This window comes from Nannobrachium achirus (assembly GCF_963921795.1).
Source record: "Nannobrachium achirus genome assembly, chromosome: 1".
NCBI lineage: Eukaryota > Metazoa > Chordata > Actinopteri > Myctophiformes > Myctophidae > Nannobrachium > Nannobrachium achirus.
In genome coordinates, this window is record NC_137810.1 from 65,411,233 (window position 1) to 65,428,089 (window position 16,857).

General features: G+C 46.2%; 1 protein-coding gene across 1 annotated transcript in view; it reads right to left on the minus strand.

Annotated features, from left to right (window-relative positions):
* rabgap1l (RAB GTPase activating protein 1-like) overlaps positions 1–16,857 on the minus strand; it is a 173,974-nt gene that overhangs the window by 58,807 nt on the left and 98,310 nt on the right. Inside the window, exons 15-16 of the mRNA XM_080731086.1 lie at positions 16,048–16,122; positions 5,340–5,465 (exon numbers count right to left, since the gene is read on the minus strand). Coding sequence (XP_080587212.1) covers positions 5,340–5,465; positions 16,048–16,122 — 201 coding nt within the window. The remainder of the gene's footprint in view (positions 1–5,339; positions 5,466–16,047; positions 16,123–16,857) is intronic.

Consider the following 16,857-nt stretch of genomic DNA (forward strand, 5'->3'; position numbering starts at 1 on the left):
GGAGACCTGGGACGTGTGAGGCCCTGATCGACTTGAGGCGCGACAAGCACCAAACCGTCAATTCTCGAGCCAGACGGTCCAGTGGCAACGACGACAGGCCCCCCTGTTTGTTGACATAAAACATGGCCGTCGTATTGTCTGTCCTGACCAGGACGTGACAATGCAAAATCCAAGGCTCGAAATGCTTGAGCGCCAGGAGTATAGCCATCAACTCCAAATAGTTGATGTGACGACCCCTCATCTCCAGAGGCCAAAGCCCCTGCGCTGTGCGCCCCTCGAAAGTGGCTCCCCATCCACTGAGACTGGCGTCTGTCGTGATCGACTTGTGGGAAACCACCTCGCCAATCGAGACTCCGCTGGTGAGGAACCCCTCCACCAGCCACGGAGACAGGGCGATCGCGCAGGAAGGGGAAACCGTAACCTTCTTGTACTTCAAGGAGGGCGGGATCCCGAGTGATAACATCCATCTTTGAAAAGGTCTCATATGAAACCTGCCCAAACGCAACAGATGTACTGCGGAAGCCATCATTCCCGTCAGTACCATGCAACTCCTGTAAGTGACCTCCTGGCCCACTTGAAAGGAGTCGAGACATTCCCGAAACCTGTCCACCCTCTCCTCTGAGAGACGGGCCGACATGTCGGATGAGTCCAGAAGGACCCCAATGAATGTAAGACGACTTGCTGGAGTCAGCATGCTCTTGCCGTGGTTGACTATGAAACCTAAGGCCTTCAGGTGAGCCAAAACCACTTGTGTGTGACGCGCCACTTCGTGGGCGGAGCTCGCTGAAATCATCCAATCGTCTATGTACGTCGCCAACCTGACGCCCTGCCGTCTCAGCGGGGCGATGGCTGCTTCGGTCACTTTCACGAAAACCCTCGGGCTCAGTGACAGACCGAAAGGGAGTACTGTATACTCGTACAGGCGACCCTCGAAGGCGAACCGAAGGAATTTCCTGTGTGGGGGATAAATCTGGACGTGCTGATAAGCATCCTTCAGATCCACTGAACAGTGGAAATCCCCTTGCCTGACCGACCGTAACATGGTGGGTACTGTTAGCATCCTGAAAACGTACTTCTTCAGGTACACGTTTAGTGCCTTTAGGTCCAGGATGGGACGTAGCCCCCCCCCCTTTTTGGGCACCAGGAAATAACGGCTCCAAAATCCCATGCGGGATTGGGTCCTGTCCAGCTCCACTATAGCACCCTTGCTTAGCAAAGAGCTGATCTCTTCTCTCAAAAGACTTGCTTTTAAACCACGTGCTCTGGTATGAATAACCCTGCTCGAAAGCGGGGGTATGTCTGCGAACTGTAACCTGTAACCCCTGGTTATCGTTCGAAATACCCAATGGCTCGGGTTGCATAACTTCCATTGGCGCGCACAGCGTGCCAGCGTGTTTTGAGCGAGAGAAACCCCACCACTGTGCTTCCGTGACGGCGGAGCTTTTTTGGCGGCCGGACCGGAAGTGGGGAACCTGCGTATCCGTATCCGGAACGACCGGATGCGGAGCGCAAGGGTTCAATAGGCCGCATGGCGGAAACACCTTCTGGTTGTACCGCTTGACTAGCGGAGCTATTTTGCGGCGGGACCGGAAGTGGGGAACCTGCGTATCCGTATCCGGAACACCCGGATGCGGAGCGCAGGGGTTCAATAGGCCGCAAGGTGGGAACACCTTCCGATTGTACCGCTTGACTAGCGGAGCTCTTTTGCGGCCGGACCGGAAGCGGGGAGCTAGCGAATCCGTATCCGGTGAAACCGGAAGCGTTCGGTTTTGGCTCGATAGAGCGACAGGAAGAGCAAAGCGATTCGACTGATAAACAGACTCGCCCACAACTAAAGCATTCTCCCCTGACAGGAGAGGAACTTTTACGTTTAATACCTGCTCTAAGGCCTTTATGCTTGTCCCTTGACCCGGGCTCATAGTAGGCCGACAGAATTTCTGACTCAAGGTTAAATTCATAGCATCGCTCACGCGAGGGAAAATCCACTCGCGCGCATGAGGAACCATATAATTGTTTGACGTTAACATTACTGGTTGTTGATAAAACCTCTGACTGATTAAAGAGTCCTGACGGGACTCCATCATTCTTACAGGAGGCATGCATAAAGGATTCATATTGTCGACGCGAGGGATATCCCACTCGCGCGCTTGAGGAACCACATAATTGTTTGACATTAACATTACTGGTTTCTGATAAAACCTGTGATTGATTATCGAGTCCTGACAGGACTTCATCATTACTACAGGAGGCATGCACGATGGGGTCGTCTGTGCTAGTGCGAGAGAGTTGGACAGAGACAGACTTTGTTCTTTCAACATGTTTATTGCCGACACAGGAGGCATCAAAATTAACATTTTCATTTCCCCGACACGGGGTACCGAAAAAACGCCCTCGTTTGGGGGGAGGGGGACCGAGAGACACCTCGGACCCCCGCCCCAGCACAATTCCCCTCTTCAGAGTGTCATTTGCGCTGTCCCCTACCGCGGCCACCGCGGTATGAAGACTGCTGCCTGCCATCCTTGGACGGGCGGCGCGGCTGAGCGCGCTCGGGAACCACAGCCTTGCTGCGGGGCCTGTCAGGCGCCCTGGCTGCAGAGGCTCCCCTGGAGGAAGACGAGTGCTTCTTAAAAGAAGCAGAGCGGCCCCTTTCCTTGGCGCGGGAGGAGCGGGACGTCCTCCTAGCTTGCTGCGGTTCATCCTGTGGCACTGTGGTGGACTCGACGATGTCCTTAGCCGCCTTGAAGAAGGTAACTCTACCCTGCAGCAGCTCCAAGCCCCCACCCATGAGGGTGGTGGGACTGTTCTCCATGTTTATGAGAGACTTGTACATCTCCCCGCGAGGACCTAGAGGCTTCTCGCCCACGTCCCTCTTAGGCTCGAGGTCGACATAGTCGAGCCAGCGGGCTCTCTCAGACTGGAGGTTGTAGTCCATGGACCTGCCCATCCACTTAACCGCATGCCAATTGACCTTCAGCATGATGTCAAATAGAGTGTTCAGTTCAGCTGTGTGCTCCCCCGTGGGCAGACCTTTGACCAGGTCCTTGGTGGAAGCGAGCAAGAGCTGGATCAGATTTAGGTCCTTAGCGGCCAGAGCAGCGGACCGGTAGGCGTTACGAGCCCTGTCCGACTGCAGCTTGTCCTCCAGGACAGTGAACCCCGGCGGGTTGGTGCCGACGGGGCCAACAAACGTCCCGTTTTTAGCCGTGCCTACATCTTTGTACTGGGGTCTGACGGAACTCAGAAAAGATTGTGCCAACAGGTGGTCCAGGTTAGGGCAGGTGGACATGCCTGCCTCCGCACCGCCCACCAAATCCAGCACAGAAAAAGGCAGCTTCCTGGGGTCTTTATGTGTCTTCCATGAGGAATGGAGGGCCTTGGTGAAACCTTTCACCAGCGGCAGCCTGGAGAGGACATACGGGGCGGGAACCGAAGGCTCCTGCCCGGGCATTTCATCATCATCCTCGGCCTCTTCAGAGGGGAGAGGAGGTGGCAACTCCTCTCCAACTCTGGCCAGAGCTCTCATGTAGACTGTGAGATGATCCAGCATTTCTGCTGCAGAATCGACGTCCTCTGCTCCCGCTTCACTCGCTTGACTGGCGGGTGGAGGGGCAGTGGTGCCTGAGGAGGCCTGGGAGCTCCCTGCGGCGTCCAGTTGACGTGCTGGATCCGCAGGGGCATTACCTTTCACAGTGACCGTGAGTCGAGAACCCTCGTCCTCGACGGAGTCCTCCTCCTCCTCGGCCGTGTATCCAGAGTATTCAGAACCAGAACCCTCGCTCTGACCGGAGCTCAGGTCCGACTCTCGCCTGAAGGTCTGGACTGTTTTGGTGATGCTCACGTCGAGGGGGACGTCCCCGACGGTCACATCCAAGCGTTTCTTTTTGGGCACCGCGCCCGAAGGGGAAAAGGCTACCGGAGATTTCGTCTGGGTGTTAGCCTTCTTGGTCGCCTTCTTAGCGGCGACTTCACCAGACCCGCCAGCTCCAGTGACAGTGGAGCTAGCTGCGGTCGGTTGCGCGGCAGGCGGTGTCTCAAGTAGCACGGCGCCATCTTGACTTGGAATGGCGCGCTGGTTGTCAAGCGGGTCTCCGGAAGGCAGCGCCGCACCTTGACCAACGGTGCGGGCCGCCTGGGGAAGGAAAGACTGGGCTGTGGGGTTGAGAGCAGTGGACCCACCTGGTGGAGCGCAGGCCCCGAGGCCTGCCCTGGCCAGGAAGAACCGGTGTATCAGTACATCGTGGTCGTAGGCCACGCAGCAGTCACAGAAAGGTCCTGCTCTCCCCTGAGGACTCAGTGCAGAGAAGGCGTGTGCAACGCCCATGCAGCCGACACAGAGATGGTGAAGATCCTGTCCGTCGATGAGTCCTGGACAGCCTGGACATTGCCTCGGCAGGAAGGCCAGAGGATCCATGGCGAAGCACTGTAGATAGAGTTAACCAGAAGCAGACGAGCTAACAAGCTAACGGCTAAGGCTAGGCCACGCTTGATTCGGGCAGGGCCTGAACAAGCGGTAAGCAGTGTAGCTAACGTTAACAATAGCAGACGAGCTAACAAGCTAACGGCTAATGCTATGCCACGCTTGCTTCGGCGGAGGCCTGAACAAGCAGTAATAATCCTTTGTTATAAAAGGAAATAACCGTCGATTTAGGACGGAACAAGAATAAGTATTCTTAAGTACGGGTTAATTCAACACTCGCCCGTGGGCGACTCCTAATGCCACCGCTTTAGGCTAATGCGCGAAGAATAATAATACAAGGCTGAGTTTCAACTTATCTGAATGTGATATCGCAGAGAGTGAAAAGAGGATGTTACTTCCGCCTCCGGGGGCTTATATAGCCTGGAGGCGGGTCACTCCGGTTTGAGTGACAGGCCCTTCCTACCTACGTTAGTACGGGAGCTGAAGTAGTTTCTCTGAATGATCGCCAGGGGGCGTCATTACCCAAGTGGGAGGTCATCCTGGAATATTGACAGTAAACAGGTAGTTCCGACGAAGCAATCTGGTTGAAATAGCCATCTACCCGTGATGATGATGACGAGCATTAGGGCACTATACTAGTCTAATCAACAAAACAAATCAGCTGTGCCCAGTGTGCTGGCTGCTGTCCCAACACTATGCTAAGCGGCTACGCAAGAAGTGAGTTGAAGTATTTTTTGCTTAATTTGTATATATTTTTAGCTTATTGTGTGACATTGCTTAATTTCAACCTGGTGTCTCTGTTTTGGGCACGTCCTTATAAAGGTTCAACTTTCTGATGGTGCGGATTACGCGAGCTTGCAGATCGGCTATTTTGGGTGCACGACATGCCGGTGGCGACTGAGTCCACGGGGAAGTTACGTACCTGCAGCAGTCTCTCCAGCTGGTAGAACTTACAGTGGAGGTCCTCAAAGTTGTTCCTGTACAGATCTCTGAGGCCGTAGTCGTACATGATCTTCACCAGCACACAGAACGCCTGCTCCTCTGGCATCTGGAGAAACCATGCAACACACAACCATAATGTAAACACACAATTGTACAACTCTTGCACGGAGGTGATCTAACCCAGTGGTTCTCAAACTTTGGGGCGGTACCCCCAAGGGGGTCCCCAGATTATTTGGTGGGGTCCCCAGATGATGTGCAACATCGTTTTCTCACTCAACAGTAACCAAACCAACATAAAGTTTAAGTGTATAGAGGGTATATGCACATTTCTAAAGTGACACTTTAGGGACTTTTTAATACCTATAAAATGACAAATTAAACATTGGCCAAATTGTCAAATATTAGAGGCCGAAATTTTGAAAATAGCAGATCTACATGCTCACAATGCCGTTGATGTGAGCATGTAGATCTGCTATTTTCACAATAGAACCGTGTTATACAAAATGTAATACCTCAACTCCCCAACACATTCCGGTATCAGCAAACGCACAGTAAAAAAGAATGATTTAACGCAGCGGTTCCCAAACTATGGGAAGGTGCCGTTGGGGTTGCGTATTGTCAACCAAAAAAAGAAGAAAAATAATGTTTGTTATCAAGAAACAGTACAAAAAAGGGAGGTCGTCGCCACCAACCATAGAGTTAAAGACACTGTGCCGTGATTGTTTTTCCCTCCTACAACATAATTATCAGGTATTATGAGTATACTTGGAGGAAGATTTTTTTTTTAAGTGTACAGAAAGTGTTAAAATTATGTTTTTATGTGGCCACAGCTACCTGCTCAGGAAGTAAACAAAAACACACAGGGAAAACATATCTGCATATTATAACCACACCTAGGTCTATTAGAGTAATGTTAACTCCATAGACACATACAAAACAGAAAAGGGACAAAACTATGGCACCCCCTCTTTAAAGCGACACATGAAGAGGACGGTCACAACACTCTCTGCCTCCAACACAGAAGGAGAAGCAGAAACACAGAACACACACACTGATTTACCTGTTCAAAGACCATTTAATTAGGAATTATGTAAAAAAAAAAGAGCCATTGTGGGTGTTTTTGTTACTCAGAGAGCGAGAGGGTATAGATGTACGGGAGAGTGTTTTCTGCTGGTGTTTCAGTTAGAGTGTATCAAAGGGTGCGTTCGGAAATGCGCACCGGTTTTAGGCATAGTTTTACTGAGGTTAGGGTTAGGGTTAGGGTTGGGTTTAGGCATAGTTTTACTGAAGTTAGGGTTAGAATTAGGGTTGGGTTTAGGCACTCACTAAACTGAGCACGTGCCCAGTGCACATTTCCGATACACTCTGACTGAAACACCAGCAGAAAACACTCTCCCATAGATGTACATGGTACATACAATACTGCTGTAGGGTCGCCAAAAAAAGTTCGCTAATAATATGGAGATCGAAAAGTTTGAGAACCCCTGATTTAACTTGAACACATTGACTGAACGACTCAGGCTTAGAACTTTCGAATGGTTTTGCCTAATGATTTGCCCAAGTGCCAGGTTGCAAGTGTTTAAGTGCTAAAAAGTCTGTTGCGGTTGTGTGTGTGTGTGTGTGTGTGTGTGTGTGTGTGTGTGTGTGTGTGTGTGTGTGTGTGTGTGTGTGTGTGTCTCACAGCACCTTACTAATGCCACAATGTTCAGTGCTTCAATGGCATAGTGACACAGCACAATGCATGAGGTTTTTGTTTCAGCATTTCCACTCTCCTCTCTACACATCATGTCTGCTTGCTGCTGTGTTTTAATATTAATAATACTAATAATAGCTCAGATTTACATAGTGTTATTCTGTACCCAAAGTCACTTTACAAAAAGTGACTTTTAGGAACCAACTTTATTAAGGGAAATGTTTTTAAAGAGACGAGTGCAAGATTAAAATCCCCATCTGAAAATGTTTAGTGACAGGGAGCCCCAGAAGAAAAGATATGTATTTTACCTTTTCAAGATTATTCAAAAATGTAAAAAAAAAAAAATAGCAGATGTAGAAGCTCGCAGCGCAGCACAAAGTTAAGCACTGCAAGCTTGTGTATCTCCAAGAATTTTGCCTCTTTTTGAATAGCCAACATAATGGATAAAGGGGTTAAAATGATCATGATGCCGTGTTAACAAATGTTGGAGACTGGAACCTCCTCAAAATGGTAAATGGTGGATTTGTGAAGCACTTTTATCTAAGGCGCTTTACAGAGATTGAGCATTAAATTCACCCATTCACATTCACACACAAACACATTCATACACCAATTAGTCAAATGCTCCTTTTATAAGGAGGTTAGAGGCATTTGGGGGTAAAGTGGGGAACCAGGCCATTGTACATAATTCAAGGGTGCTGAATCTGAAAAACATGGTACCCAAGCAACATTTCGAGTTTTTGACGCATACAAACCCATTGCAACTTCAAACTCCATTTTAACCATGATAGATTTAATGAAAACACCTGTCCTTTTTTCTGGTGACTCCTGACACCCTCCTAATATGTGAGCAGGTTGTGTTTTTTTTCACCCGGGATCAAACTGGGAACCCTTTGGGAATAACCTGACTTTCGCCAGATGGTGGCAGCATTGCTTATGCATTGCTTTACCATCTGGGCTCGCTCCAGCACAGTTGATAACACTCGTAAAGTCCCGGGCCGGACCAATCAGCGGCAGCTATGGGCGGGCTCTGAGCGGCTCTGAGCCAATAGAGTCTGATTGCAGACCACGTGGAAACCCAGGAGGCGGATTCTGGGTGCAACGTCATGCAGACAGGCCAATATGAGTGGTTGGAGTTGGCACGGCCATATCCAATCACCTGCTTTAGAATTTGAAAAAATGGCCCGCCCCTTACATCGGTTGTGCTGGACCGAGCCCAGATGGTAAAGCAGAGCGTTATGCAGGCATACGCAATGCTGCAAACCATCTGGCGAAAGTCAGGTTACTTTGGGAACCCTCTGTGTTCTAATGCCGGTTTCTCTACCCCTGAGCCACTGCTGCTCTCAAGATCCCCGGGGGGTCCCCGGACCCTACTTTGAGAACCACCAGTTTAAATAAAATAAGAAAATGCGTGGGGGGAAAACTAATTATTTCTGTCAGCCAGTTGTACCCTGTTCTTTTCATACCAAGCATTTAAATGTTAATTTATTTTTTTCTCTCTCACTCTTCACCATGGTGACTCACAGTCATTGTAGCTGATAAGGCTTCAAGGACATGTTGCGGTTTGTATTGATGCTAGTGGTGAACACGCATACAAGTGGTTAATATTCATACCACCTCTATAGCCTGCACCAGGGACGTGCATAGCTCAGGGGTAGAGAAACCGTTATTAGAGCACGAAGGGTTCCCGAAGGGTTCCCAGTTCGAATCCGGGCTCCCCCTGAGTTAATTGCTCCCAGTGAGTAGGTTGGTGCCTTGCATGGTTTCCTCCGCCATCGGTGTATGAATGTGTGCGTGAATGGGTGAATGTAATGCACAATCTCTGTAAAGCACCTTGGATAAAAAGCGCTATATAAATTCACCATTTACCATTTACGTGCAGAGAATGTTGGAGAGGCAGGGGCTGAAATTTCCAAAAGGGCCTTTTGGTGGAAGCACCAAAAATAGCAGACCTCCAAGCTCACAACGCGTCGCAGCGCGAAGCGTTGTGAGCTTGGAGGTCAGCTATTTTTTGGTGTGTGAAACCACACTGAACTAAGCATAACCAAGTCAATACTGGATTTCTACACAGAGAGGGCAATTCTTTCAACATAAGCTGCTACGATTCAAGTTCAGGAGAGTTTGGACAAGGCAATTCTATTGAATGCTGCCTTCAGGTATGGCATGGAAAGAGGGGCATTTGTGTTTCTTTCGCCGTATAGAAAAAACTGCATACATGGTCTGGAGAGGGCACTTTTAACAGACGGTTGAAAAAGTGGTTGAAAAAGCACTCACATGTTTTACTTAAGTAAAAGTATCAATACTGTAGAAGTCCAACAATTACTCGAGTCAAAGTATGAGAGTGTTGGCATCAAAATGTACTTAAAGTAGCAAAAGTAAAAGTGCAAAATGTTTGAAGATAGACGATCTACAAGCTCACAACAACACGTCGCGATGTGACGCGTCGTGAGCTGTCAGATTTTCAAATATCCAAGGTATAAAATAGGGCTAAAGTGGTTTATGTATGTTTTATAATATTATAATGTATATCTGCAAAGTATCTCGTAACTAAAGTTTTCAAATAAATGTAGTGGAGTAGAAGTACAATATTTGGATCCGAGATGTAGTGGCGTAGAAGTAAAAGTATTGGCAATTGGAAATACCCAAGTAAAGTGCACATACCTCAATAGTGTACTTCAGTATATTACTTAAGTAAATGTACTTAGTTACTTTGCACCACTCTATATGTCTGTCCTGGCTGCTGTCTTTGTGTTGGACATTATACAAACTACCCTCCACCTCTCTACACCCCCCCCCCCCCACCCTCTCTGTCTGTCTCTATCATCCAAGGTCATTTCAAAGTGGGAATATGGGCTCTATTCATCATTCTGCTTCATCCTTCAACACCCACACACACACTCTGCGCGCGCACACACACACACACTCTGCGCGCGCACACACACACACACTCTGCGCACGCGCGCACACACACACACACACACACACACACACACACACACACACACACACACACACACACACGCACACGCGCGCACAGACTATCAGCAGTTCTTTCTCTTGTCTTGATGTAGGAGGCGTCTGGTGAAGAAAGAAATAATGTTTTTTTTTCCTCTTCATAATCTTATTCGTTTCTAGGTGTAAATCATGTACAATCTGTCACTAGTGGTGATATATTATACACAATACTCATGCCTATATTTATATATATTCTTTTTCATCTGATCTTAAATTTGCTACCTTATTGCGACTGTCAGGTCGCAGTTACTGACTGTCAGTCAGTCTGTCACGTCACACGCTTCCCCTACTCATATCTCTGCCACCGTTGCCCCGATCGATGCCAAACCCCTCATTTCTCACATGGCCCTCTTCTAGCGCCACCATGAGGCCAATTCTTGCAAGACACATTTTTGGACACCGCTCCTACAGATTTGGGCCTAAAATCACGCAAAGTGGTACACAGTATCTCTAAAGTCATGTCATTAACATGGATCTGTCCCATGTCCCTTCTAAAGTTTGTGTATGCGACCTGACGGTCGCTTATCTCCAGATTTTACCTTATTGTTTGTATCTCTGTATTTGTGTTTGATGTGGTGTTGCTATGACAAAAGGATTTAGCTTAGTGTCAATAAAGGGTGTGCCTAGGATGGTGGTCATGATCTTAGGATCATGTATTTGTACTGTAAAGTAGGGCTGCCATGCTTATTGAAAGCAATCGATTATTGACAAAAAAATATAAATACTGTATATCTATTTGAATAAAATAAATTTTTGAAAACAAGCGATTGACAAGCTCACAACGGTCGCATCGTGCCATGTTGTGAGCTCAGTAGATCGGCTATTTTAGTGCTACAACAAAGTATAAAACAGGACATAAGTAATTTCTTGCGTTGAATCGATGATATAAAATAAAAACACTTCTCAATTACCGGTATTAATCAAATTATATTAAAAAAAAAATATCTATTTAATAATCGCTAAGAAACTAGTTGCAGCCATAAACACATCATATTGTCTCTGTCAAGTGGAAACCTCATATGCCCAAAAGTTACTGTTCAGGATTCAAATTCAAAAGTAGCAGCTCTACAAGCTGTGGATTATGGATCTGCTACCTTTATAATTACCATTGTTCTTGTTTTGCCTTTGTAATAAACTAAATACACGACAACGCTATGCAACAACAACAGATTCATCTCTCCACGAGCAGTCCGCCCCCCCAGCTGTATTTTCTATGTGCCTACTCTGTCTCTGACTCACATAAACGGCCCGAGGGTGGAAAAAAAGGGTCTTAATTGGGGTGAAAATAGGCACGGCCATTGTATTCAAATTCACCAGCTCAGATGGCCTTGTGGTTAGAGTGTCCGCCCTGAGACTGGGAGGTCAGGGTTCGATCCCTGGCCAGGTCATACCAAAGACTTTGAAAAATGGGACTGATAGATAATTTGTTTTGTTTATAGTTAATATCAATATTTGTTTTATCAATTAACCCATTTAGGCCTAGAATTATTGAATGCTTTAACTAGTGAAAAATTGCAGATATACAAGCTCACAGCGCGGCACCGAGTGCCGAGCTGTGAGCTTGTAGATCTGCTATTTTTGAAATCGTGAAAATGTGTGCAAATCTTTGAATAAATGTATTTTCAAAGCGAATGTTTGTAACTCAAATGTTGCTTCTAGGTGGTCCCTGGAACTAAATATTTTTAGATGCGGGTCCGTGGCCAAACACATATAATTTTGGGGGTCCTTCACATGAAAAGGTTTGAGAACCACTGACATAGTAGTCTCTCAAGAACAGAAACTGAGCTCCAGTTAAGTGAAAAGGACCTTTTCTTTGACGATGGCTGGCCAGATTGCTGACACAGAAACATAGGTTTTTCAAAAAAATCTTCATCAATCAAAAGACACACATAGAATTGGGAAAATTATAATTTTCACGATTTTTCAAAAATGGCAGATGTACAAGCTCGCAGCGCGGCACTCGGTGCCGCGCTGTGAGCTTGTATATCTGCTATTTTTCAATAGTTAAAGCATAAAATAATAATACACTATAATGTGTACCCGTTCTAAATGGGTTAATATCAATATTTGTTTTATCAATTAATATGGAACTTGTGACTGTGTTTCACTGTTGCCATGCTAATGCCATGTCCAGATTACAACCCTGGCTCTGTGGAATTCAGTGCAAAGCACCCACAAGGCCAGGTCACTGTCTGGTGGAACTGAACTCTACCTTATCAACTGTCTGGAGCCTGTCCCTAAAACAATGACAATTACAATGGTTTATAAGGCTCAGGTTGGGACAACTGGTGTCTTGCCGACACTAGCGAAGGACATCTTTGGGCCTCATGAACAACAGAACATATTGTGGAGGGCCAAGCCAAAAGGCAGTGCTCCCCGCAAGATGTGCTCCCCACAAACTAAACACACGGCTTTACCTCCAACTTCAGTAAATAAATACTTCCAACTTCAGTAAATAAATACTTAGCAGTCCATTTTTTGTTGAAAACCCGGCATTTGGCATCGACTTTTCTTTTTTTTGCCACTTTGGCGATTTTTGATGGGTAAGGTAAGGCAGGTCGTCTTGACGAGTGACCAGTTCTGACCACCTGCTTGTTATTGAGACAACGATACAATAGTCACGCACACATGCTGATGTACGCATTGCGTCCATATGTACGTGAATAAAAAACGTCAAAATAAAAGAAATGCAACTTTAGTCCATGCACGAGGTAAAATTTGAAAATGTGTAATTTGTAATTTTGTAAATTGCCATTAACCCTACACGGGTTGGTCAGAGTGAACCAAAGGGCCGCATACGGCCCCTGGGCCGCACAATGCCCAGGTCTGGATTACAATGAACTCTTTGCCACGATTCTCGGAAACATCCTATGAACTGGTTAAACGTCATCCATGGACTGACCACGTGACCATACATATACTCATGTCAAAACACCATTTGTCAGAGGGAGAGCACGAACCTTTGAACCATTATATCTGTACTGTACCTGCCTGATTACTCTCTCTCTGATTCACTCTCCTGTCTTATTTCTTTGTGATCAATTATTGTGTCTCAAATGGGAATACGAAACAAGGTGTTGTTGTTTACGATAAGTTATTTAACAGGGACCCAGTGGAAGAAGAGTGCTTGGCACTCAGCATCAGTGCAGGGTTGGATTGGGGGTAAGTCCCTGTGACATACTAGCCTCATGTCCAGGGGGTGTAATTTTACATCAAGCTGCCTCACGCTACAGAAACAGGAGATGGGCTACTGCCCTATGGGCCTCATGGCTCGGCAAGGCTTACTTATTATCTTGTATTCAAATGCTAATAATTCCTCATCTACAGTATAATATGCTCATCTATATTCTCCAATACCCAAGTGAATATTCTGACACGAGTCTATAAATACATGGGATCTCTGCGTAGGCTAAACCAGTGATTCTAAAACCTTTGAATTTCAAGGACCCTCTATCCCTCAGTTTTATATGCATTAGGCCACTGGTTCTCAAACCTTTTTGGTTGTAGTACCCCCTTATACTGATTTCTGAAGCCAAGTACCCCCTTTGCCTGACTACAGCATTTTGCTTAGAGAAAGCTCATGAAAAGTCCAGTTCCTATGCCAATATGTTCAAAAATAAAACTGCATAATGGCAAATAAACATTGCTTTCTATTCAATAACAGTTGTACTAGTCTAAGTTATTGATGTAATTTGGTTTTACAATTTACAGATGAGAAGGTTCACACAAAGACTGTCAATGTTTTGTCATTACCCATAACAGTAAAATACATATTCCCATTTTCTCCTGTACCCCCTGTAGTACCCCCGCGTACCCCCATTTGAGAAACACTGCATTATGCTAAGGACCTCCATTTTACCAAATTTTCCTTAAAACCAAAAAAAAAGTATAACCGCGATCATCCGTGGTTTAGTTATGGTCTGTAGAAAAAGGGTTGTTTTGACTAAAAGCGAACTGGGAGAAGAATCCGAGATACGTCAATTCTTTCCGAATTTCATAACAGAAAGGCGGAAAGGAGGATTTGGCGATGACGTCATTTCCGATTCCATCATGGGAATTGTAGTCCTGGGAACACTTGACGGGTGTGATAGAGTGGCCACTATCGTAAACCACCGAAAACACCATTTTGACGAGCGCTCATCTGTAGCGCTGTGGATCTCGGACGATTTGACGAACACACTTGTCACGGGCAGTGAAAGTGAACTCTGCGAGTTTACAAATGGAACCAAATTGGACCCGTAAGGGATATCCTCTCATCCTCAACACGAGACAATAAAAAGAACACGGTTAAAAAAACGTATTTCCATAGTGGTCCTCGCTGTAAAACAGACATCCGCTGTGTCCCTGTTTGTAAGAGCTCTTTAACGGGTCACCCCGTTTCCGAAAACACCCGACGGGACTCGAAACCCATTTTCTCAGACCTCAGGTGTGTTTTACATTATGTATAATAACCGAGTGGATCCGAGAAGACCGGGGGAGCTCAGCGCTGATCGGTAGAGAAAAGCATGAAATGCTACTCTGATCACACTGACCTGGGGTCAGGTTACTGCAGCGCAGCACACAGGGGACCCGCGCACGCTGTCGGTTCAGTGAGAGAGGACAGTGCATCAAAATATACCTCCATAGAATTCCCTATTCATCAAGGTGACAAAATGCAATTTAATGTCATCGTCTCTTATTGTAGGCTGCATAGGTGCTATGTAATTCATTATGGAGTACAACTAACGATCTAGCCTGCTAGATCGTCATTTTCGGGTCTATAAAATAATAGGTTGGGTCTGTTAACCGTTACAAAAAGAATGCCTGGTCGACTCAGATCTCAGAACCAATTTCACCAGGTCCATCTGTGTCCGCGTATGTCATTTGAAAAAACTTTCGGGAACCATTCAAAAAAACCAACAAACTTCAGGGGCCCATTAGGGTTCAGGGTTCATTTTGGACCCGTGAAGACCTCTACCTGTTTATCATCACGTTATTTCAGTTCATGACGGTCCCATATCTGAGATGATAACCAGTGTGATTGTCACAACGCGTGTCACACTTGCAAATGAATTCCGTCCTTGTCCCTTTCATGCCCATATATGTAGATCCCTGATGTCATCAATATAAGCCCATATGTGGGAATGCCAATATAATAATAATAATAATAAACTTTATTTATAGAGCACTTTTCAAAACAAGGTTACAAAGTGCTTTCCAATGGCAGAATAAAATACAGTGCAATAAAATTCAATGAGATAAGACAACAGTAAACAGTAGCATTTAAAAGATAAACAACTAAACAAAATAAGTAAAATAAAATAATAAAAGAAAATAGAACATAATACATAAAAGGCTAATTAAAAGCCTTGGTGTACAGGTGAGTTTTCAGTTGTGTCTTAAAAGAATACAGTGTCGTAACTAATCTTAGAGCCTCAGGCAGGGCATTCCAGAGCCTGGGTGCCCGGACCGAGAAAGCACGGTCACCCATGGTGACAAGATTTGTTTCTGGGACTTTTAGTAGAGCCTTGTTTGAGGACCTGAGGCTGCGCCCTGGGTTATAGTCCTCCAGCATATCAACAATATAGCTGGGGGCTAGGCCATGTAGTGCTTTAAAAGTAATCAATAAAATCTTAAAATCTATTCTAAAACTTACAGGCAGCCAGTGAAGGGAGGCAAGGATAGGTGTAATGTGGTCACGTCTTCTGGTGTTGGTCAATAATCTGGCTGCGGAATTTTGCACTAGTTGAAGACGGGAGATTGTTTTTTTGCTGAGACCAGAATACAGGGAGTTACAATAATCTATGCGTGATGAAATGAAAGCATGAATGACCTTCTCCAGGTCTGAATATGAGAGAAAAGATTATATACAGTATGTGGACATATTTTGTCATTCTCTGTTGTTTCAGCTTCTTGCCCTTAGGGCGTCTTACTGATGGTAATATCAGTAAGACGTAAGACAGTAAGGTGAAGATATGATGGGCACACTGGTAATACTCACATGCAGCAACAGCACAGCAGCCAGGAAAGACTGTCCCTGACAATATCCAATCTCCTCATCATAGACTGAGTATGCCTGAGAGAGAGAGAGAGAGAGACAGAGACAGAGACAGAGAGAGAGAGAGAGAGAGAGAGAGAGAGAGAGAGAGAGAGAGAAAACAGAGACAGAGAGAGAGAGAGAGAGAGAGAGAGAGAAACAGAGACAGAGAGAGAGAGAGAGAGAGAGAGAGAGAGAGAGAGAGAGAAACAGAGACAGAGAGAGAGAGAGAGAGAGAGAGACAGAGACAGAGAGAGAGAGAGAGAGAGAGAGAGAGAGAGAGAGAGAAACAGAGACAGAGAGAGAGAGAGAGAGAGAGAGAGAGAGAGAGAGAGAGAGAGAGAGAACAGAGACAGAGAGAGAGAGAGAGAGAGAGAGAGAGACAGAGACAGAGAGAGAGAGAGAGAGAGAGAGAGAGAGACAGAGACAGAGAGAGAGGAGAGAGAGAGGGAGAGAGAGAGAGACAGAGACAGAGAGAGAGAGAGAGAGAGAGAGAGAGAGAGAGGAGACAGAGACAGAGACAGAGAGAGAGAGAGAGAGAGAGAGAGACAGAGACAGAGACAGAGAGAGAGAGAGAGAGAGAGAGAGAGAGAGAGAGAGAGAGACAGAGACAGAGAGAGAGAGAGAGAGAGAGAGAGAGAGAGAGAGAGACAGAGACAGAGAGAGAGAGAGAGAGAGAGAGAGAGAGAGAGAGAGAGAGAGAGAGACAGAGACAGAGAGAGAGAGAGAGAGAGAGAGAGAGAGAGAGAGATTTTTCAACAAACAACTATTTTT